At 41.2% G+C, this 24,977-nt stretch overlaps 1 protein-coding gene across 2 annotated transcripts in view; it reads left to right on the top strand.

The window, feature by feature from the left end:
- PEX5L (peroxisomal biogenesis factor 5 like) overlaps positions 1-24,977 on the top strand; it is a 392,012-nt gene that overhangs the window by 156,464 nt on the left and 210,571 nt on the right. Inside the window, exons 3-4 of one of the 2 annotated variants that reach the window (XM_078668173.1) lie at positions 3,184-3,393; positions 17,709-17,832. In XM_078668173.1, coding sequence (XP_078524299.1) covers positions 3,184-3,393; positions 17,709-17,832 — 334 coding nt within the window. The remainder of the gene's footprint in view (positions 1-3,183; positions 3,394-17,708; positions 17,833-24,977) is intronic. The other variant, XM_078668174.1, reaches the window with a different exon arrangement.

Raw genomic sequence — 24,977 nt, 5'->3', positions numbered from 1 at the left:
ACCTGCAGTGAAACAAATATATTATCAATCTCATAAAGCAGTTTGCACATAAAACAAGTAATACAACCTTTAGCCATTATGGTTTGAAACAAGAGTAAACAAAACATTCACCCAATCAGAAAAATAAAATTTAATTTGAGGAAACAATATTGAGAATTTTAGAGTTTTTATATCCAGTGATACCCCTGGTCCAAGTTACAAAAATAAAGCACGTTCAATAGATGCATCGACTTCACACCAGATGGGACGTGTTTCCACTGCATTAATGCTAGATTTCGAAGAAAACATGATTTAAAAAACTACAGAAGTCGACCAAAAACTAAAAAAAGTAGGACATAATTATTTTGTCAAGTTTTATGAAACAAAACGCCATAGGATTAGGTCATGTGCCTTGGTATGCATATCTAGTGAGATTTAGTACTGTAAATATAGTACATTCACCTGTAAAGAACGAGGCTTTCATGTGTGCAATGATGGGCCGCCTTGTTTAATGACGCGTGGGATGGTTATTAAATTGTGCAAGTAGCTGAGCAAATCACTTTGGCGACTGAGCCTGAAGGCATATACTGGAAAACAGTATTATGTTCACAAAGTAAAATCAAAGGAAGAGCTACCCACATTTCGCTATGATATATTTACAACAAATCGTGGTCAGATCGACGAAGACTTTTTGCTTTTGCAAACAGCCTGATTCACAGATTCCGTGGTCTGCGATTGCAAAAATGCCTTTTGTAATGTACAAAACACAAAGTGCAACCCAATACTTATTTGGTATTTGGAAGGGGCATGTTTAGGGCATCTTTCCCATATACTGAATTGCAGTGGTATATGTTAATGTTTTGCAACCAAATTCCAGTCGCAAAACATAAATATGTTACCACCACCTCAAAGAAAGTGGTAGGCCTTTCACAAATGGGAAGGTGTCCCCAAGGGTTCTCTTCCACATCATGAATGTTAGCAAAAATATTTTCAATAGTAGGTACATTTACCATTTTTTTTAGACCCATTCAGTTTTTGTTTTACTTAAAAGCAATCACAGACTCTGCTGACCTCAGCAAACCAGCATCCCTGTGATGGCTTCTATTCCATGTGGATCTCAATTTGCCACCTTCCTTATTAATATTCATAAGCCAGGTCGAATTGCGAATCAACCTATTAGAACATTGGTCGGTTCTCCAATTGCCACACTGGTTGCAAAAATACTGGTTGCAATTTGCGACCACTCCTTAGAACATGTGTCCTTGTGTAACACCCTTTTGCTGCTGAAAGTCCACCAGTGTACTTAAGTGGTTGTAAAATAAATTAAAAAATAAAATGCAATACAAATCTACACAAATTTGTGTCAGGCCGCTTTTCCTCCTTTCATTCTGTTTACTGCTGCCATTTATTTTCAGGTCTAGCCTTGCCCTAGGCAAAATTTAAATTACACCTGCATAGTTTGTGTAATTTTTTTAAATATTATTTTGTGCTTTTTATGCAACATACCCGATATCACACCGTTATGCGAGTTGTGTAATTACTTTGCTGCAGGAGAGAGAGAACTAGACAAACAACCAGAACACAAACAGCAGTTGTTCGCTGCAATTGTATTTTACACTGTATTTGTTTAGCGTAAAATGTGTCCCCGCTGTATCTTCATTCTAAAATATAGCATTTCCCATAATAATGCTGAATTTTGTGGAATTTTCTCAAAATCACGCGTAATAGCGCAAAAGCTAATTAAGTTAATTTTGCATACTCCATTCCCAAACTACCTTAATGTTAAATTTAAAGTTGATTCTTGTACTCTGTATGCTACTCCCCTGGTAGTCACATATCGCTCCCTGGCATCCTCCTGATTGTGTCAGAATATCTTATACGGAAATTTCGCCTGAAATAAATATTGTGTCAATATTTAAGACCAAATATTTGTGTCAGACCGTATTCTGATCAGGTTCAGACTGTCCTATAGGGCTATAAGGCAGTACCTGATGGGCTGATCTGACGGGTTAGTGTGTGGCCCGATTGCTCGGCTGTTAGCTGGTTTTTACTCCTGAATTCTCTGATATGAAAGCAGACAATGCCTGAAGCCAGCTCAATCTATACAGTCTTTGTGTGGGGCCTGTGGAACTCCTATCATGGAGATATTTGTCAGCCCCCTCCGACCCCTGCATGGGATGAACCCCTGTCGTCCTAGACCTTCCACCATGCATGATTGTATTGTGTGATATTGCCTGCTGTACCACTGATGCCTATCGATCTGCTCCTTCTGTATTATCATGCTATTGCTGATGTTTGTTTTCTTTTCTTAATAAAAAATGTTTTACAACAAAAAAAATCTATACAGTCTTCCGTACCTTGCAAAGCACTTATACAGGGTGTCAGTACAAAACTGCCCCAATTGCAAACATGGGTCACATTTTTAGCTGTCTAATTCACTAATGGGGCCACATTTATTTTAGTACCAATGACAAATTTGTAATACAGTCTGACCATGATTCTGTAAATGATATTCTGGTACCAATTCAAAGTTTTGTTTAGGTGATTTGTATTTTATTTTGTTACACATGTGGCTCCACATGCCCTCACAAGGTACATTTTGTTGACCATAAAGTCAGTTATGTCTTAAGGTGTCACACATAATATGGTGCCATAGTTTCATCATATTAACAAATACTTATTAAGGCTGACAAGTACCCAAAGCATTGGTAGCTGTTGAGAAATGTTGGTTCTATAAATACTATGCTTTATCGATTTTCCTCCAAAAGTAATCTTGTCTGCTAATGAGTAGGTGAATTGGCATACTTTTCTACAAGTATTCCCATTAACATTTACAGTCTGTCTCTTTTCATCTTAATTAATTGTCCATCACAGGACCAGTCTAGAATGTGACTAGCATTGGGAAATAGCTAATGCCCCATTGTACTGTGGTTTAATTTTCCTTTCAAACTGCAGGTTCAGCACTGAGCAATAAAACAGTCAATGAACCATGAAAGGTTGAGTCAAAATATTTTTTATTGTACCAGAATTCTTGACCTGTTTCCCACTGTAAAGTGATTGGTCCATGGTGAATTTCTAATGTTTTTCTGAATTACTTATTGCTTATCATAGACATTGATATTTTAGTCTTGTGTGAAATTGCAAGTTACTGTGGTTTATTCTCTTGATTGATTTCTATGTTCTGACTTTTTCTGCCCCTGACAGTGATATCCCCAGGGCTGGATCTTCTGGATTTAAGCGAACCAGTCATACTTACCCAAAACAAATCAAAGAAGTTAGAAACAGCATCTAGAGGAGAAAGCTCCAAAGGAACATCTCTTAGGAAAAAAGCTGACAGCATAGACCTCATCAAAGTAGAAGTGGAGAAAACCGGGAAGACTTCCAGAGTTCAAGAAAAGTCATCCTTAGATTTAGGTAAGGTCTTGAGTTATGTTCTACAAGTAATTGTTTAAGGCTTCCCAATGCATTGATTTTGTGGTGGCAGTCCAAAGAGCACATTTGTCACATATATTTTAAGGTAACTATCTGCATTGTCAGGTAGTTGAACAATATACATGATGGACTTCAAGTGTCAAGACAATGATAGTGTATGTCTTCCTCAATTAAATTATCTCATGAACTACAGTGCATATGTGATGTACAAGGTCAAGTGACCCAGGCATAATGTAAATGGGCCATTTGTTGCCATTGGTCCTGTTGTACTTTCTTCACGGTGCATCTCTCCCCTCACCAGGAAAAAAATCATAATTCTAAATAAACATGCTTTGTCTCAGATTAAGAAATTTGATGCTAAGAAACAATCCTCTAATTTTCTAGAGGAAGTGGTAAATCTAGCCACTGGTGGAATTTTCTCTACCATGCTGTCTTTATGGTGAAGGAATCTCCACTGCTGGACTGTGCAATGGATTTTGCAGTTCCACCACAAATTTAAAGAATTTTTGGCTGCCACACCATTACAATAAATTGACATTAATTTGACGTCTTCAGTAGATGTTTCTCCTTCTAATTTTTATTTTTCAGCTTTGCTCCAAAAAGGTTTTCTTCACCTTTATATTAATTTCATCCTGCCTATCTTTATGCGACTCTCTCACGTACGAGCATCAGTTCATTTTTAAAGCTCCGTTTGGCGATCACTTAATTTTGATTCACTTACTGATCTTTACTTCCCCTGTAATTCATCAACATTTCTTATGCCTACATTATATTAGGAAGCCCAATTAGAAGAGAATTCAAATATGTCAGGCATTAAATGTTTGCTTAAAACTATAGATTTTGAATCAGTTACTTCTTTCAAAGATTTAGTGGGGTATGTCCCTAAGGGTATGGAATTACAGTGAGAAAATCTTGTTTGCAATGTCTTTGACATCCCTGATAGTTGTTTGTGCTTAAACTGTTTTAAAATCTAGAATTGTGGTAATCTCAATACTCAGCTCTCAACTTTAGTACATTCATTGTGAAGATTGAGGCTGAAATCATGACACTTCAACCAACACATAGGGGGCGTAATGTTTCATCACTTTGGTAGAAGCTTGAAATGTGGGTTAGTACCTGATAGCTGTCAATATCAAGCCCACAAAACAGGGGGGCATATTACCAAGGGTGGCGATAGGCAATTATCGCCGGTTTAGCGGCCGTTTTCGGCCACTAAGCGGCGATAATTCTATCGCTCTATTAGCAAGCTGTCGCTAACTGATGTTAGCGACAGCTTTTAGGTGATAGCAAGCGGTTTGGGGCCCACTGTGCATGTCAGCGATATTTATCGCTAATGACATGCAAAGTGGGCGTACACTACCTGTTAGCGACTGAAAGCTGTCGCTAACGTCGCTATCGCCTATTAGCAAGGCAGGCGTAGCGATGGAAATATTCCCTCTATCACCAAAAACCAACGCCTGCTCAGACCAGTTCTTAGCCATTTTATCCAATGGGAGGTGGATAACATGGCTAAGAGCATTTCATCGCTAATGCGTGAACATCGCTGTATTCTCAGCGATATTCACGCATTTCGCCGCTATCGCCTGAAAATCTATCGCTTTGGAGATAAACTTTGCTAATAGCAAGTTTTCTCAGTGATAAATTCCGGCGATGCTCAGCGATAAAAAAATCGTCGCTAAGCCTATTTAGCGATAAATATCGCTACTTGTTGGTAATAGGCCCCAAGGTTTTTGGTGGCCTAAGGCTGTCCCTGTCCACTTTTGTGATAATTTTTTCACTTTGTGAGGTCTTCTATTGAAGTTGTCCAAGGCTTTCTGTGCTGGTGTAAGATGATAATGTATGGCTAACAGTGGGACAATCTGCTTCTTTTTTCTACAACATATGTTTCACAACAAGACATGTAGCAGACCAGCGATCAGCTTTCAGTGGACTACCATACCCGTACCTAATGTGACTCAGGAACAACTCGTCAACAAATGGAAATTAATGAACAATTTTGAGAATGGGAATAATGTGAAGAAGTAATGATGTTTAGATACTGCTAATTGGGAGGAAGTACAAGCCACATTAAAATCAAGAATACTTTTTTGCCCTGGGGAAGCTAAATTTAAACCTTTGCAGCAGTGAAGCACATGTTTATATATCTTGCACAAAAAGAAGCCCTGTTCTATGTAAATCAATTTTGACGAAAGCAATCCAGCTTGATGTACTAATATGACTTTGAATGAAATAAAGGAAGAACAATAAAAGTAATAATTTGACTCTAGTAACCAATCATAGAACTAATTGCTTGTACTTTTGTGGGTGTGCTTTTATGTTTGCATGTTCATTCCTATGTCCTTCCTTAATTTTCACTTTTGTTTCTCTCCCCCAACATTGTTGGAGTCCATTTTCCAGTCATTCCCATTTGATGCCCAGGTTTACACCTGAAACAACTACTTAGTTGATGATTGAAAACCTTGGCCAGGATACCTCAAAGGAGTTGTCTCTTTCTGTGTGTATGTGAAAATTCATTAGTATGTATGGACCCTAGACTTTTTTGTGAAGTGTCAGTGATTAGCCCTGGACAGTGACTTTTGTGCTGCCAGGAGAGCAGACCAATGTCCATGTTCATTGATTGTCCTCCCTTCATTCAGATGACATTTTAGCCCTCCCTTGATTAACAGCATTGTGCAAAGAGCCTTCACCTTCTTACCCATGAGTCACAACTGGATAGTGGCACAAGTACTCAGGCATGCTCCCACTGTTTTATAGTGCTAAAGAAGATCCTAATATGATCTTAAAAGTGACAAATAGTTTCAAATGTGTGGACACTGAGCACCACACTTGTCGTCTTCTTTATAAATATGTGTTGCTGATTAAGATCTTGCTTAGCAGCTAGCTCTTCTTAAAGCATTTCTTGCATTGTAGTATATAATGTTGAAACTTGTATGAATGTGCGTCTGAATAAGTCTTCAAGAACCATTGTTTCCGATATACTTGCTGACCCAGGTTTCTTTGATGATGAACAGGCCCGGACTGGCCGTAGCGGGTACCGGGCAATCCCCCGGTGCGCCTAACGGGTGGGGACCGGTTTTGGGCCCCTGGGGGCCGATTTTGTTACAGGGCCGTTTTTGCAGCATAGCTGCAAAATCGGCCCTGTAACAAAATCGGCCGAAAACCGGCCCCGGTAAAGAGCTCGGCGGCACACCTGGGGGTGGGGGGCTGCCAGAGCACTCTGCCAGGGCCGGTTTTGGTTCCCAGTCCGGCCCTGATGATGATATGATAAAAAGGATTTATTTAGCGCTCGTTCACCAACGGTTTCTTGGCGTTGGGGTAAGGAAGCGTGATCAGAGGGAGGGGTGTGGGTTATTGGTCATAGGCATGGGAGAACAGCCAAGTTTTGAGAGATTCCCTGAACATGGGGTAAGACTCCATTTGGCGTAACGTCGGTGGCAGAGAATTCCAGAACTGGGGAGCATTGGACGCAAATCTCAACTCCCCGAGTTTCTTACGTTTAAAGGCGAGGGGAGTCAACAGATTCGCGTTGGCAGAGCGGAGGGTCCAGCGGGGGATGTAGTGCTGGATTCTGTTAGCGATGAAGACTTGCCCATGAGAAGAGAGAGCTCTGTGGGTTAGGCAGCCGATCTTGAAAAGGCAGCGTTGCGCCACGGGGAGCCAGTGGAGGCCCTTAAGGAGAGGTTTGGCTCGATGCGACTTGGGTAGGCCGTGAACAAGTCTGGCCGCCTGGTTCTGGACCACCTGAAGCCTCTGTAGCTGATAAGCCGGGATCCCGGCTTACAGGGAGTTTGAATAGTCAATTTGTGACATTACTAGGGCCAAGGTAACCTGAACCAAGGCCTCAAAGGAGAGGAATTTACAAATTTTGCGAATACTGCGCAAGTGAAAGAAGCAGGAAGAGACTGCAGAATTGACTTGGGTCTTAAGGGTAAGATCGCTACTAATGATGACTCCGAGGCCTTTGACTGCTCCGGCAGGGATAGGTGGGGGGCCCTGAGTGGGTGGCCAGAAGTTAGGGTTCCAGGGGTTGGATGTGGGCCTGGTGAGAACTAGCTCAGTCTTATCTGGGCTTAGTTTAAGTTGACTTGTGTTCATCCATGAATGAATGAATGTTAAGGTGGACTGGAAGGACTCGACTGCAGGGGGAGAGGAGTCGATGGTGAAGACGAGCTGAATATCATCAGCATAGTTGAAGATGGCTACGTCCCTCTTACGTAGATCTGATATTAGTGGACGGATGTAAAGGTTAAAAAGGAGCGGGGAAATGGAGGAGCCCTGGGGGTCCCCACAAGTGAGTTCTTTTTTTTCCGACGTAAGGTCGCATAGGCACTGGGTTGTTCTTGTTTACAATACCAGAGAAAGTGCAATAAGCAGGATTGGATGGAGAACTGTGATGATGAGGATGAAGATGGGAGAGGAAAATAGAACAGTATCTGCGGGTAATGCTCTGAAGAGAGGCTGCATGAGTATTCCACAAACACACATTTTTCTTCATAAATTGTCCAAACAACATTTCAGACCAGAAACAGGAGTTTAGGGCAGTTATGGCTTGGTATCAGAGACATTTTAAAGTATTGAATAAGTGGGCAAGTGCATCGGGTCACCACCTTCCAGCGGGCCACTGAGAAAAGTACGATCTCTCTATTTGATTACTGTCTATTCTATTTGTCTTTATAAATGTACCTTTCTTGCTACCTACTTCTACAACTGATTCTGTCTCACTTGTCATTTTAAGGATTGTTGGAGTCCTGGGCCAGACATATTTCAACAGTTTTTGTGTGACCTTGTTAAAGTTCCACATATAATTTAGTATTGTTTGGCATTATAAAGGCTTGGATTAATAGAGAATGAGTAATAAAATGTAATTTGTTTGGTACTGGTATTACAAAATATGTCTAGCATGGGGCTCCTCAAATCCTTATGATGATACTGTTAGTTATAGCATTGTTGGCTTTGCTGTCCGGTAGGCTATACTCTAATTAGACTTACTTACATTGTTGATGCGCTGTATATTAAAACTGTTTTTGAGCTTTGTAAACATTTTTTTCCACTTTACAGCAAATCAGTCTTTTTTTATATATCTTTTTATTAATTTCAATAACAAAATCACATACATGTTCCACGCAATCTTCCAAAGTATTTCCCTTGTTTCATTACAGTTACCTTGGAGGGAATAGTCACAATCACAGTATTTCCATATCTCTTTCTCTGTTAGGTTGCATTTCCAATTCCACGGATGGGGAGATACATAGATTTCCGCGGTACAACTTCCATTTACCCCATTTCCTATCCCATTTTATCGGGCACCCAAGTGACTTAAAGACTTCCGTCTCTGCAGGCATGCACCTATCGAATTCTTTCAACCACATTCGGGGAGAAAGTGTTTTTGTCGCCCCCCACCTTCTCGCAATTTCTCGCTTGACCATGGTGTAGCCTAGTGTGGTCATTTGTTGCTCTACCTCTGTAAGGTCTGTTGGGGCACAAATATTAAGGAGTCCTAATTGCGGAGCAAGATGTATTTCTTTCCCCAGGGCACTTTGGATATGTGTTGTTGCCCCCTCCCATATTCGCTTTAACCCGGGGCAGTCCCAAATCATGTGATAAAAGGTAGCCCGTCATAGGCAACCTTTAAGGCAAAGCGCGTCTGGTCTTGCCCCCATCTTTACCAGGGTAGCTCCTGTCATGTAAGATCTTTGTAGAATTCGGAGTTGTATTAATCTGAATCGGGAGTTAATTGCTACTTCTTTGGTGGACTTTAATTCTGATTGCCAGTCTTCATCATCAATGGGCCCCACGTCTCCCTGCCATTGCCCTCTAAATTTGTGGAATGTGTCTGGTAGATTATTGCAGAGCTTTCTATGAGTTAGCGATATGGCCTTTGATTGGAGCGGCCCATCTAGCAGCCTATCCTCTAGCGGTGACGATTCTGGTATGTCTGTGAGATCTGGTTGGGCCGTCATGAGGGAATGCCTTACTTGTAGATATCTGAAGATTTCCCTTTGGTTCATATCGTATTTTTCCCTCAGCTCGGCAAACCCGAGGAGTGATCCTTTTTTAATTAAATCCCCAACTGTGGAAATCCCTATTTTATTCCACTTATCAAATCCAGGTAGGTTACATAGGAGCCCAGTCTCTGAGTATACAATAACGGCGTGGCTTTCATTATTATATTGGACCATCGCAGCCGGGAGTTTGCCTGGTGCCATATTGTGACCTTGTGTGAGGTGGGCCTAAAATACCTTTTCCTACTAGTTTTGGAGTATAGTGCCCCCAAGTATCCGGACCATCCCGTCTGATATCTGTCTAATCGATAGGTCGGGTCTACCATGGAGTGATACAACCAGTGGTTTATTACTACTAACTGCGACGCCCAATAGTACAGTCGAAGGTCCGGGAGGGCAATACCCTCATCATACCACCCCTTCGTCAATTTTTTCATTGCTATACAAGGAGCTCCCCCATCCCATAGCAGCGTCTGGATTTCACTTTCCACTCCCGAGAAGTATGTGTCTGGAACCTGATGCGGGCAATTTTGCGTGATGCACAGAAAGCGTGGGAGAGCCAACATTAGCAAATCAGTCTTGGCCGTGTTCTTCATGAGAACAGTCCAGCCCGAACCAGAATCGCAGTTCCGAATGGACTGTTCCCCTGACGAAAAGGCTTAAGTCTGATTTGCATATGGCTGCATCAAAACTGAGATGGCATATTGGGTAAAAAATGAGGAATTAGGATGCGACCCCAAGCGATTGCCAGTGGCTGAGATTAATTCAAGCATTCCATCCATCACCTTGTTGTTTTTGCATTTGACTCCCTGAGTACACCAGGTATGCCCAGACGTTGGTCCCGGGCTCACTGTGCCACTGGAACAAGGTATACCTGGCTGAAGAGACCATAACAAGGGCGAAACCAGTCCTGGGTTGCTTGTGTCCTGGTTCAGGGTGGTTTTGGCCTGGCAGTTCGGGCTGGACTGTTCCCATGAGAAAAAAAGGCTCAAGTCTGATTTGCATAGAGCTGCATCTGAAATGAGGTGGCTTGGTGGGCGAAAAATTATCGAGTGGGATCCGGCCCCAGTGATTTCCAGTGGCTGGGATTAATTCAAGCATTCCATCCATCAGCTTGTTTTTGCATTTGACCCCCTAAGTGTGCCGGGTACACCCAGGCTTGGGTCCAGGGCTAACTGTGCCACTGGAATCAAGCTAGGCCCAGATGAAAAGGCCATAACAAGGGTAAAACTGGTCCTTGGCTGCTTGTGTTCCAGCCCGAGTGGGACTTGGCCTGGCAGTTCGGCTGCACTGTTCCCTTGAGGAACAGGGTCAAGACTGATTTACATATGGCTTCATCTAAACTGAGGAGGTATTGTGTGCAACAAAATGACTTGGGATGGTGCCCCAAGTGATTACCGGTGGCTGAGACTAATTCAAGCATAGTTATTTTTGCATTTGACAACATCAGTGCACCGGGCATGCCCAGACATGGGTCCCAGGCTCACAGTGCCCCTGAAACCAAGCTATACCCAGTTGAAGAGCCCATAACAAGGGTGAAACCAGTCCAGGGTTTCGTGTGGCCTGGTTCTGGGATGATCTGGCCTATCATTTCAGGGTAGACTGTTCAGATGAGGAACAAGGTCAAGACTGATTTCCATACGGTTGTGTCCAAACTGAGCTGGCATGGTGGGCAAAAAACAATGTATTGGGATGCGGCCCAAGCGATTGTCAGTGGCAGAGATTAATTCAAGCATTGCATCCATCACCTTGTTGTTCATGCATTTGGTGCCTCTAAGTGAGCCAGGTATGCCCAGATGTGGGTCCCTGACTCACTGCGCCACTGGAACCAGGCTATATCCAGCTGCAGTGCCTATAACAAGGGCAACATCAGCCCTGGATTGCTTGTATTTTGGTTCAGGGAGGACCGGAGATGGCAGTTCATGCTAGACTGTTCTCATGAGGAACATGGTCAAGCCTGATTTACATATGGATGTGTCCAAACTGCGGTGGCATGGTGTTAGAAAAAAGATGGACTGGGATGCAGCCAGAGTAATTGCTCGTGGCTGAGATTGATTCAAGCATTCCATCCACCATCTTGTTGTTTTTGCATTAGCTGCCACTTAGTAGACCTAATTCTATGTCAGAACCTAATTTATTATCCTCATTCTCTGTTGATGTCTTTTGCCTGTAATCAGCTGTGCAAATATGGTAGGCCTATTCTGGCATCCACGCCGGCTAGAGAGGGAGGAAGAGAGTTGCACTTTCATCCTGATTCCATGCACCATAGGGACTCCAAATGGCTTTTTTCCAGACAGTGCCATCCAGTCTCTTCCACCAGACCTTCTGTTGCTCTATTTGCAAAAATTAGAGAGCAACCAACAACTGGGTCTTCAGAAAAAAGTCTGTCTTAATTCTAGATGTTAAAGAATCACTGCGGAACGGTCAACAGTGAATCATTTTACAAACCTACATGCTTTCTTGTACTCCCACATTTCACTGTAGAAGTTATACCTGGAAGGTAATGGAAAATGGCAAGAGATAAAAGGTACTGCCTAGCGTGATCCAGACATATGAAGGCAAACAATAGCAGAGGAATGTATTCCAGATTTATTAGTTGCAATAGTTTTAGTTTTAAATTGCACACTTGTGCTTGCTTCTGTTTACATGCGCAATGTCTTAAACAGCCAGACCAATTGACATGCCAGTGCTTGTTTCATGTGCAGTAGTTATAAACAAAGGTATGGATGTTTACCTTGATGATTGCAATATCTACATAGGCATGTGAAAATATGCTCTATTACTATATTGCATTCGAAATATCAACCTACAAAAACATCACCACCATCATGTTGACCTTATCTCTATATCACAAGATAAGTATAGGTAAATGGTTGTGGCGTGAGGATGTTAAATATATACTTACCTTGACAATATTTTGGCTGGCAATATTTTGTTTATGACATTTTGCTACCACTAAAAAATGTCTGTGGAGACTTGCCCATAGCCAAGGACTTCTCTCTCGTAGAATAGGATTCTCTATGCAACTATGCTAACACACATTTCAATTTTTTCTGTAGGGAATATATTTTCCACATGGAGAAAGCCCTTCCTGTGCACTCCTAATGAATCTGCCATGATTCATTGCCTTTTCCTCCACTGAAGGAGATATACTTATCCCTGTGTTGAAGTAGTACTACTACCCTTTCAAGGGTGGAAAAGGGTTGGATCATAGTTTGAGAATGCCACAAATGTACAGATTTGTAGTATTCCCAAACTTTCAAAGCAAAACATGTCTTCAAACACCTACTTCCCAACCCTTCAGTGAGATTGAGGGCTGGAATTACCGCAATTGTAGCAGAGATTTCTGTCCTGTATATAGGTTTACATCTGCCAGCAATTCCTGTGCAAATATCTGGCAGGCATAAAAAAGGTAAATACAAGCGTTAAACTACATTTCCAGCTGAGTTTGCCTTTGTAAGTAGGCCCCATGGAGTCCGCAGGCAGTTTAGAAAAGAAAAGTGGCGGCTCCACCGATATGATGGAGGAGTATCTCCCCCTCAAAAACAACATTAAACACTTGTTATATTTTTCATTTCAAATCCTGCCGAGTCTTGGGGGCGGGGCCTTGTGGTGACAGGCACTGAGGGGAGTGGTAGTGCACTTTCTGCAATGCGCATTACGGTTTGGCTGGCCGTCCGAGTTACAACCAATTTAGTAATTCCACCATCTATATACACATCCACTCATTCACCAACAGTTCTACATACTCACTCATCATATGTAGTGATACACCTATACATCCTGTTACACACCGACAGTCATCCAAAAGTTACTCACACACATACTCACACATGCAAATAAACTATTGAACATCCATTTATTTGCATATACAGCTATACACACACTATCACCTTACGTCTAAGGAAACTTACACATACTTACTCTCTTAAACAATCACTTATAGAAACACATACTTATTTAAACAGGAACTCTTACAATCTCTTACTCTCACATATACTCACTTATATACATCAATATTCACATATACTAGATTAAAACATATGTAGTTACTGATAAAGACACTAGTGAGACAGTCATTCACTCACTAACACACACAAATACACACTCATCCACCCATACAGTCCTGCACATATGCTGTCTTCAAAACACATACAAACAGAGAGTCAGTCATTCATGCATCTATGTGCTAAGTAATAGCCCCACCAAACCATACAGACACTCATACTGATACTAAAAAAACATCTAATAACCCATATACATACACATGTAGCTACTCACCAACCCATGCAGCCACTTATACACAAAGTGAAACACTAATACATATATTTAAATATTTAAACATTACTCACTAATATATGTATTCACTAAGATACACTTAATAAGCCAGTTAACCAATCAATTTTTTTTTTAAAAAGCATCCATTTAGACACTTATTTAAACATCTATTCTTCCATAAACTTTTACATATACATATATAAAACATATTTATTTTTCAGAAAGACACACATTCACTGGATGGTGTCATCAGTGATGTCATGAGTGATGTCACTGACCATGTCATGAGTGATGTAATATGTGACGTCATCAGCAGTGCATTGCACGCGCAAGTTATAGTGAGTCCAACTAACTATAATGTGGGAATTTCAATGGTTTTATGTCAGTAAAATTTCCAGCTAACTATAACTGGTGTCAAACCTATGGGTTTTTTCAGTGAATATATGTATATATACATACATATTTTAATGTCAATTAATAATGTTTATATTAGAGTTTAATATTTGTCATCAATTAAATAGGGTATTGAAATATGTAATGTTTTGGAGTGAAGTACTTTGCCTACTGTTGTTTCGACTGGAGTGGGAATAGTAAATATTACCCCTCAGAAGTCCAAAGCTTTCCGTATTATTCCATTGAATGGAGTGGGAATAGTAAAATGTACTCCCCTGCAGTCCTTCACTTTTCCTACTATTGTGCCGTTTGGAGCAGGTATAGTTAATGTAACCCCTACGAAGTCCCACATTTTCCCTACTGGTGTGTTGCTTGGATTGGGAATTGTAACTTTAACCCTTCTGAAATCCAACATTGTGCCTACTGTTACTCTGACTGGAGTGGGAATAGTAAATGTTACCCCACCAAAATCTAATTATTTCCCTACTGTTGCTTAGACTGAAGTGGAAATAGTAAATGTAACCCTTCCGAAGTCCAACGCTTTCCCTACTGTTGCACTTTTTGGTGTGGGAATAGTAAATCTATCTCCTCCTATGTCCATCACTTTCCCTACTGTTGCACTGTTTGGAGTGGTAATAATAAATGTAGTTCCTCCGAAGACCCAAGCTATGTATTTGTGTGTATGTGTGTGTACATATATATAAATATATCCAACAGTGCTCCTTCTCATAAAAAAGAGACCCGGCACTCTTGAGTGGATCCATCAATTTCTTTAATACATGCCGCAAAATTCACCCCATCACTGGAGCCTTCCTCCACACGGCATCTGGCCACCGCTCCTGCCGTGCCCCGCTCTCTTACTCATTGTAATGTTGCTATGGAATACGGGGGCAAACCAACCTTAACTTTCACATCCTCCTTTGCGGTATGTCGGCTTGCTTCTTTACTGCAGGTGGGGCTCGGGAGGACGACCCGGCAGAGCGCTTAAACAGCCTACACTGCTGCTTCTCATAAAAAAAGAGACCTGGCACTCTGGGGTGGGTCCATCAATTTGTTTAATACATGCCACAAAAGTTCATTAAGAGGCGTACTTCGGCATTCCCCATACCTTTCTCAATCTCAAATAGTCCCCAATGTGAATGCACTGTTTAAATACAACAATTATCCATAAACATACTCAGTGTCACGTTTTCATCAACCATTTCATCTTGATAAATGTAATGTCTTTGAGATATCAACAGTTGTATGGTGAGTATGAAAAAGTAAAAAACAATGTTCCAAGGGGAAGTGCAAGCTTTTCCTCAAGTGGGGACAACATGTCAAGTTCTTTTAGAACCTCAATCTTCACCTTCGGCCGATGCCGTGAGGTGCCCTGCTCTGTATTCCTCCTGATTATATCAGCTAGGGTGGGCTTCCTCTTGGAGCCTTGTGGCCCCTGCCACAGGAGCCTTCCTCCACACGGCATCAGGCCACCGCTCGTGCCTTACCCCGCTCTCTTACTCATTTGTACGTTTCTGTGGAATACAGGGGCACCCATCCTTAACTTTCACATCCTCCTTTGCGGCATGTCAACTTGCTTCCTAATGGCAGATGGTGCTCGGGAGGACCCCCCACAGAGCGTTTAAACATCCAGTGCTGCTCCTTCTCATAAAAAAAGAGACCCGTCACTCTGGAGTAGGTCCATCAATTTCTTTAATACATGCCGCAAAAGTTCATTAAGAGACGTGTTTCGGCAATCTCCATGCCTTTCTCAATCTTAAATAGTCGCCATTGCGATTGCGCTGTTTAAATACAAAAATTATCCATAAACATGGAAAACATACTCAGCGTAAAGTTTTCATCAACCATTTCATCTTGATGAACCTAATGTCTTTAAAATGGCAACAGTTGCATGGTGAGTATGAAAAAGTAAAACACTAACCGCCTGATTCATCAAGCTAAATTGCACTCCCAAAGGGCAAGATTCTCAGAATCTTGCCTTTTGCGAGTGCAATTTTTGCATTTGGGATTCATCATCCCAAATGCAAAATTCGCTATTTAAGAATTCGCACATTTGCGAAGAATTGAATGTAAGGAATCTCTATTTGAGATTCCTTAAATGCAATTCATGAAGCATTTTAAAATTGCGAAATTGCAATTTTGGGCCGCTATTTACCGAGAGGTCAGACCTCTCGGTAAATAGCAAAAACTTAGAAAAATGCATTTAAATGCATTTTTCTAAGTTGCATGTTACACACACACATGTCCTTTGGACATGTGTGTGCGCAACACCAATGTAGATTACATTTCAGGGGTGCTACAGGGTGTCCTTTGGACACCCCTGCACCCTTGAAATCGCATCCTTATTTGCGATTAGCTAATTGCTAATCGCAAATAAGGAATAACTCCCCATGCATTCCTATGGGCCTGTAGGCCCATAGGAATGCATGGGGAGTTATTCCTTATTAGCGATTAGCAATTAGCTAATCGCAAATAAGGAACATGTAGGAATCGCAATATTTATTGCAATTCCTACATGAATCCCGTTTTGCAAGTCCTTAATAGCGATTCGTTATGAATCGCTATTAGGTGCTCGCAAAACGGGAGAATGATGAATCAGGCTGAATGTTCCTAGGGCAGTTGCAAGGTTTTCCCCAGGTGGGGTCAACATGTCAAGTTCTTTAGAACCTCAACCGTCACCTTCCGCCTCAGTCCCACATGCCCCTTCCCCAAACAAGCACACCGGGCCAGGGGGATGGAGATCAAAGAGTGGCTTTTGGGGATGTGGTCGTCAAGGACTAACAAGGCTTGGGTAGTGGGACCACACGGCCCACCTCCCCTTTATTTAAATAGGTGGCCCTTGTGTATGGGGTCCCTGGATCTGATAAACACAAGGGGAGGGGGCCACGTGGTCCCCCTCCCCGTTAATTAAAAAAAACAGCTTTGGGGGATGGGGTACCCAGGACCCACCCAAACAGCCATTCCCACACTGCACACGACTAAAGGCTGTGCGGCGTGGATGGTTGGCTATTTTAGGGGGTCTTAGCTGCAGGCTGTGTTGGCTATTGTGAATGGTAATTAAGTATTACTTAACCTTAAAAAAAACTAGAAATTCAATGAAAAAAACAAATGTAAATGTAATGTTATAGTTAAGTGTGATAAAATAAACGGAGAAATTCTCTAAAAAAATCAAAGGTTCAATTAATGTTATAGTTTGGTGAATTTGTCAGTGACAAAATTAATGTTTTGAACTGAAAAAAACACAGAAATTTGTCAGCTATAGTTAGCTGTTCTAACTATAATTTTCTCCCCCTCCATGCACTGCTTATGACATCACTCATGATATGTCGCATGACATCATTTATGACATCACTCATAACATATCGAATGACCTTATTGATCGTTTTTGATCGTCCCTGTTTTCCTATATCCAGAGTTAGCAATCTGCGTGAAGAAGGGTGAACATTGTTCTGTCCAAACCACAGACTATTGCATATTTAAGGCTGTCACAGTTTTTATTCACCATCACCACTAACTTTAGATATCTAGGATAAGTCAGACTGGCTTTGGGGGTCTACCAATGATATTTTAGAGAATAATAACCGTGTTTCGGTAACCCTAATCAATCATATGTTCTCTTTTCAGCTCATATCCAGAAGCAGCTGGAGAAATGGGAAGCAGTCAAATTTCGTGGAGAAAAAGGCAGTGAGGGGCACAAAGCATTGGAAAGAAAATCATCATCAAATGCAACCTCAAAGGAACTTTTGTGGTAAGCCAGCTTTAACACTATGATCTGAAGTAGAATGCAGAGTTTGTAGATTCAGTGTGCTCACCTATAAAGCAAGCACTACTCCGCTCTTAAGGTGCATACATCGGCAAGGGGTGTTGTATTCAATATATTTTACTCAACATTCAAAGTGAATGGACTTTTTATTTTAAAACTAAAAAATATAGGCTGTCAATTTAAGTAAAGAAATAAAAAACATCTGAACTCACCCCTAATCCATACATACCTTCGGCCTTTCCCGGAAGCATTTACCACCTCATCTGTCTTCCTTGTCACAGATCCTTATTCTATTGATGTAAGGCCTCAACCCCTAGAGGGTTGACATTATGGGGCTTATTTACAAGCCCTTGATGTAACCGTTGCGTCACTTTTTCTGATGCTCCAGTGGCATTGCGCAGTTCTCCATATTTACAAGGTGGCGCTACGCTTAACCCCACCTTGTAAATATGCCCCTTTCCGTCACAGTCTGCTGCGGCAAAAGGGCAGGCATTGGGTGTTTCTGTGGGCGTTCCACCGCAACACCCATTGTTTTTTTACGCTGCCCCAGATTTACAAGGCCTGGATCAGCGCCAAACGCTAAGGCCGGGTAATAGCTGGTCTTAGAATGGCGATACAAGGAGACATGATTAATCTATCAGTTTGTGCTGGCTCTAGAGCTAGAGACATTCCATGTTCAGAGGCTGTCACTTTGAAGGGTGGACTCTTTTTTGATCCTCATTTAAGTCTTGCTCTCAAACTGGAACCAGTCTAAAACAATTGTAATCAGAGATTTCCCAATTTTGTTATGTATTACCTGCTTCTAACAGTAACTTAAAAGGTGAAGTTATGAAATGGATGTGTGACATCATTTAAAACGTTTATAATACTGTTGTTTATATCTTAATCCTGCCTAGATTGTCATTCTCTGCTGTGCCTCTTCTCCTTCAACAAAAACCTATTCTATTCTGAGATCTGAACCGTGTCCACATGGACCTACCGCTTTCCTTCGTCCTCTTAATAATTGTGGGCCTTATTTACAAGGATTTAACGCAGCACGGTGCCGATAGCCATTTGGCTGCACCACGCTGCGTTAATTCTGAAGCAAAGGAATGCGTCATATCTACAACGATATGACGGATCCCTTTGCTCTTCCCTGTGCTGGTGCACAATTAGCTGCCATGCACCTGTGCAGGCACCCCTGCACCCTGCGTCATGGGAATTATTGTTTTTGTGCAGGAAGGGACACCTTCCTGCGCAAACACAATCACAAAAGGTGAATTCCTCTCCCTACATGTGCTGCAGAATGCAGCACACATAGAAAGATGAAGAAAATGAAGAGAAATGAAAACATTTCTCCTTGTTGCGCATCCCTATGTCTCCCTGGGGAGGCGTAGCATTCTGACGCATTTCCAGGTGTTCGATTTCTCGTAAATCTGGAAATGCGGCAGAAGCCATGGGTGTTACGTGGGAACACACACAGCGACACCCATGGCATGCCCCATTCACGCAAAGTTTTGCGTGTAAAGAGGCCATATTTACAAGGAGACGAAAAGCCATGCAGTTGGCTTTACGTGTCCTTGTAAATTTGATGCAGCAGGTTGTGCCGCAGGTGCGTCAAAAAAAGTGAAAGACCAGTAGCGCATGGGGCTTGTAAATAAGCCCCAAAATACATTGTCAAAAATCCAATGTATTAATTAATTATAAGATGAAATATATAAACAATGATAGCCACATAAAACGGTGCCCAACTTAACACAAATTAAACCTGAAATTTAAATTGAGGTCACTGTGAAGCTCATATTTAGAATAATTATTTATCAAATTAAATGTCAAAAAATATTATCTGTGGTGATTAGGGATTAGCAGTTCCCAAACTATATACGCCCTATAGATGTAAATTAGTATTTTCCTTCTAAAGTGCAGTGTTGAGCCTGATATTTGTTTGTAATGAATGGCAAAGATAAGAGTTTGAAAAAAAAAACTTTATAATCAAGGTACATGTTAATGCAGTTGGTATATAGAAAACCTAAACTTACCTATATATACATACCTTCCTGATATTATGCTCATCAATATTTAAGCTACAATATTTTGGCACAGCGATATTTCCCACATGATACGCCTCCTAGTAAGTAAAATATCAAGGAAGTAGGCTTGCAGTGACAGCTTTTCGAGGATGGAGCCTAATGTACGAGAGCAGTGAACATGTAAATTAATTTTAAATATTTATTATAAATACATAACTCAATATGGAAAAATGCTGCAGCATAATTAACTTACTTTTGAATTAATTATTTAATTGTAATGATTATTTTAAATTTAATACATTTATTTTATTAAGATCTAAATAAAAAAATCCCACAAAAACAATACACTTTATATTTATTATGCAGCAAAGATTATTCAAAGTTATGTATATAGAATTATTTAAAACATATTTTTAATACATTATGAATTATATATGTTATATATATATATAGATAGATATATAAATTAAATTACATTAATGTATATATTTTGAAATTAAAACAACTTAATTTGATTTAAAATTCGTTAATTTGAACTTTTATTTTAAGTCCCTGGCTCTTTTATTTTCTATAGGAGGGTGTTGCAGCACCGGATTGACATGGGTGGAGGTAGGCATACTGCTCTGGAGTTCATGTACTGTTGCTGAGGGTCTTTTATGGCTGTGGTAACTATGGAACTTACTCAATGGGGCTTTTTCTATTACGGGTGGGTGCTTGTCCCTCCTTAAACCCCTCCTTAAGCCTCCTTAGCCCTTTCACTGCTAGGCCTCTCCCCCCCTCCCAGTGCTAAGCCTATTTTGACTATTTGAGATAGTTTGCGCTTAGACTCCATAACTTTGTTTCCACATAAGGTATGCACGCCAATTGTGCGTCCTTTTTTCCTACCATCCTGGGGATTTCAATGGTACCCGGGTCTGCGGATTCCCCTGGAGGGGACTGAGACATTAGCCAAAATATAGCTACATTTTGTGTTTATGGGGAAAAAAGTGGTGTAGAAGAAAGTGTCTGTTTGTTTTCCTACACATGGCATCAACAAAGGGTGTGCAGTGCTAAAATTACCATCTTCCTAGCTTTCAGGAACAGGCAGACGCTTCAGAAAACCACTTTTTCCCATAGTTAAGCATTTTACTGGTAGATAGCCCATTTTTCTTATTTTTGTGCTTTCAATCTCCTTCCAGTTTGTGGTGGAAACTGGTGTGAAACCCATGGTGGATCCCAGCAAGCTATACATTTCTGAAAACTAGACAGGATTTTGAATTCAGCAAGAGGTGTCACTTGTGTAGATTCTTCAAGGTTTTCCTAATAAAAGTAACAGTTAAAATAAAAAATATTTAAATTGAGTTGAAAAAAACAGCTTTTGTGTCTACGTTTTTATCTATAACTTCTTTTTATTATGGCAGATTTTCAAAAGCAATATGTTAATACATCTGCTGGACTCTTCAGGTTGTGGGGTTTGTAGGTTTTTCAAGAATCCGAGGTGCCCAGAGCCAACAACCGAGCTGAACCTTACAATCGTTTTTCATTATGTACCGACTATACAGCAATTCATATGATAAAATATAACGAATGGAAAAAGGGTATGAAGGAAAACTCTTTAATTCTGAAATGTCCACCAGATACTGAGTTTAGGAGCAGTCGATGTTTGTACATCGCTGAAATTATGGCTACCCATTCTCGCATGTGTTTTAGATGGCATTTTTTAAAATATCTTCTTTGTTACACACTTGCTTCCATTTGAAAGGCCCAAACATAGAGATATTCAAATGGTAATAACAAATATTCTACTATTCTGTATTTCCACATATCTCCCGATAAAAATGGTACCCCACATGTGTGACTTGGCCTTTCACCTGCAACACCAAATACCCCAAAACATGACCTGGAGACATCATATTTCACCCAGCATAATCCATGTATTTTTTCACAAGGTGGCTAGCTTTGGAGTTTGGGCCCCAGCTCAGCCGGCACCTAGGGAAACCTATGAAACCAGCACATCTTTGAAAACTAGATACCTGTGGAAGTCCAGGGTGTGGTGACTTGTGTGACTCTCACCAGGCTTTTTTTACCAAAAAAACCTGTGCAGAGCTCAAACTTTGCCTAAAAAACAAATTTTCATTGCATTTCTGTGTGAAAAAGCCCTAGAATCGGCAGACAGTCACAAATGTACTACCACCCCGCTTTCTTCCAAGTCCCCCGAGAAAAACTGTGCCTTACTTGTGTAGGTGGGCCAAGTGCCAGCAACAGGGAAGGGCCCAAAACATATTGTGGAGGCATCAAAATCATTTATTACAAAACAACCTGGTTTTGCAAGGGAGGGCACCAGCATTTTTGGGCTCAATGACCGTCAAGGGAAACCTACCAAACCCAGACATTTCTGAAAAGCAGACGCCGGGAGGGGTCCAGGGAGGTGTGGCTTGTGTGGAAAATCACAGTCTATATCAATGAGCTCCATTTATGTTAAATATCTTTAAATGTATAACATGCATAACTCAAACCTTTGGATTCTATCCAGCCCTCCTGGACCTATTTTGGACACCCTTGATCTAAACGATATTGTCCTATGCTGTGTTCAGATTTTTTCTTAAGTATTTGTGTTTTAGACTAGTTAATATTGTAATATCTTTTCTCACTGAATTATGTATTCAGGCCCAAACCTCAAAGGAGGAAGTTTTTCCAATCAATCACATATTCAGATTTGGAAAGTGCATAGCTGCCAACCAGTCGTCCTGGCGCTCTAAGCAAAAAATTGAACCAACCAGAGAGAATGATCATTGGCTAAATAGCCAAGTCTTCAATTGTTTCCTAAACTGCTTTTCGTTAGTAGTTTCATGAAGGGAGAGTGGCATCTCATTCCAAGCCTTGGCAGCCACGTAGGGAAAAGAGCAGTCTCCCTGTGTCTTCGTTCGAAACACCAGATCTTTGAGTGTAAAGCTTTCTCTGATCTGAGAGGATGGCTATGCATACTTAGAAGCAATCTTAGAAAAAGAGGGGAAGGTAATAACCAGGGTTTTGAAAATAATATGTTCCATGATAGGGAGTCAGTGATGTTCTTTGAGACAAGATTTTGGTGATTGATTCCATCTAGTGATATACATTTAATTGGAGGTGGTAGCCCTCATAGTAAATTGAGTGCACATCTTATGTGACTCATACTGAACTGATGTTTGGGAAAAATTATGTCTCTTGTTAGATTGCAGGTATAAATAGCTTAGATTAACACCTAAGTAACAATTGTGAGAAATGTAGTTATTGGTTGGGTAAATAATCTTCTCAAGCAACAACCACAATCCTCATCAGGGTGAACCACAATAATCACCAAAATAATCTGCTTAACCCTTTGGTAGGTTGGCACAAAGCATTCAGGCTTAATTTACAGGCAATGTGTAAAGTATTTATGCAGCACATCAACAGTTATATTGTAAAGACACTAGACAAGTAAAATCCCATACGAATTTGGAAAAATAGACTATGTTTTAATAAACAGTTTGCAACCAAAACAACAAACATCCCATCAGTAGAACTGAAGATACTGAATTTTAAAGATGTAAATAAAATGAGCGCCCAAACGGTGCAAAGCAGAGGATTGTACCTCACCTCCTTGGTGCACGGTCTGCGCAGGGTTGCTTTGCATGGCTTTGCATGGCTTGGCATCATCTAGCCTTGGTTCTAAGAAGCTGTGTGGTAAGGCTTTGATTCTGATAAAGGTGTGCAGCTCTGTGTAGAGGCTTTGCTGTGCTTTGAGTCACTTCACACCAGATTTTATGGAACCTTCAGATAGGCCAGGAGGATTATTCTCTTATACAAGCCAAGGGCCCAGTTCCAAGGGAGGCACCTTTTGGGGATCAGGAACTCGCTCAGGCAGGTACAGTTGCCGGTCCAGTGCAGCAGGTCAGCTAGTCAGTTGCAGAGAGACCTCTGGAGCTTGTTATGTCCCTGTAGCTCAGAACAGCAGGTCAGCCATATGGCCTTTGGGGTTACTGTGCCGGGATGAAGTGTGGAGGTCCAGTCTTCATTCTCAGAGTGCACAACAGCCCTCAAGCAGCAGGACAGTCCTCTGGCAGCGGGACAGTCCTTCATCTATAGTATCCACGGGTCCAGCAGTGCACTAAAGAGTGGTTCCAAGGGTCCTATTTTTATATCTGGTGCCAGCTTTGAAGTGGAAGAAGCTTCTAGAGTTTTCCCCACACAAATGATACTTCCACCCTACCCTGATACCAGGATGTCTGGGTACACAAAAGGCTAGAGTGAAGTCCTTTGTGAGTACAGGAGGCAGCACCTATTGAAGTGCAAGTGTGATAGGTGACAGGTCCCCCCCTACCCATCTTGCCAGAATGGCCCATCCTGCCAACATTCAGTCCTCCTTTGTGACATCGTCTGAGAGGAATACACATAGGCCAACCACACCTAGTCATGTGAACCTGGATACAGGCTCCAGGCATTGAATGACAACTTTCTAAAAGTGGCATTTTCTGATTTGTGGCTTAAAGTCCGACTTCATCAATAAAAAGGGTGTTAAATTACAATTTCTTCAGTGTAAACATTACATTCCTATCTGCTCCCAATCACAAGTTATCACTTATTAAATGTAATAAGATAACCGAATGGGAGGGATAGGCCTTAAAGTAGGCCTTACAGTAGTAAAAAACTACCAGTACATATAAAACTTACAAGTACATGTCAAACGTTTTAAATAAACAGCACCCTGTCCTATGGGATGCTTAGGGACCAACCTAGGGGTGACATATGTAATAAAAAGGAAGGTTTAGGCCAAGCAAAAGGTTTATATTGCCAGGTCCAAATGGCAGTTTAATCTGCATAAACAGGATGCACTGGAAGGACTGAGAAATGTTTCAAAGCTATTTAAGAGAGAGGCACAGTAAGTGCTGCAGGCCTACTAGTGCAAAAAGAACAATTGATGGACAGAATGCAGAACAATGTCATACATTAATCCCAGTACAGAGATCTGTTTTTTTTTTGCTCCCCATGCCATTCCAGTTTGAACCCAGCCATATGCAAATCCGTCTCGACCCTGCGCCCAATGGGAACAGTCCAGCCGGAACTGCCAGGCCAGGTCCTCCCTGGACTGGAAACTTGCTTCCTAGGAGCATTTAATTTACAGGG

This window comes from Lissotriton helveticus, chromosome 11 (genome assembly GCF_964261635.1).
Source record: "Lissotriton helveticus chromosome 11, aLisHel1.1, whole genome shotgun sequence".
Classification (NCBI taxonomy): Eukaryota; Metazoa; Chordata; class Amphibia; order Caudata; family Salamandridae; genus Lissotriton; species Lissotriton helveticus.
This window is presented reverse-complemented; position numbering and strand designations above follow the sequence as displayed.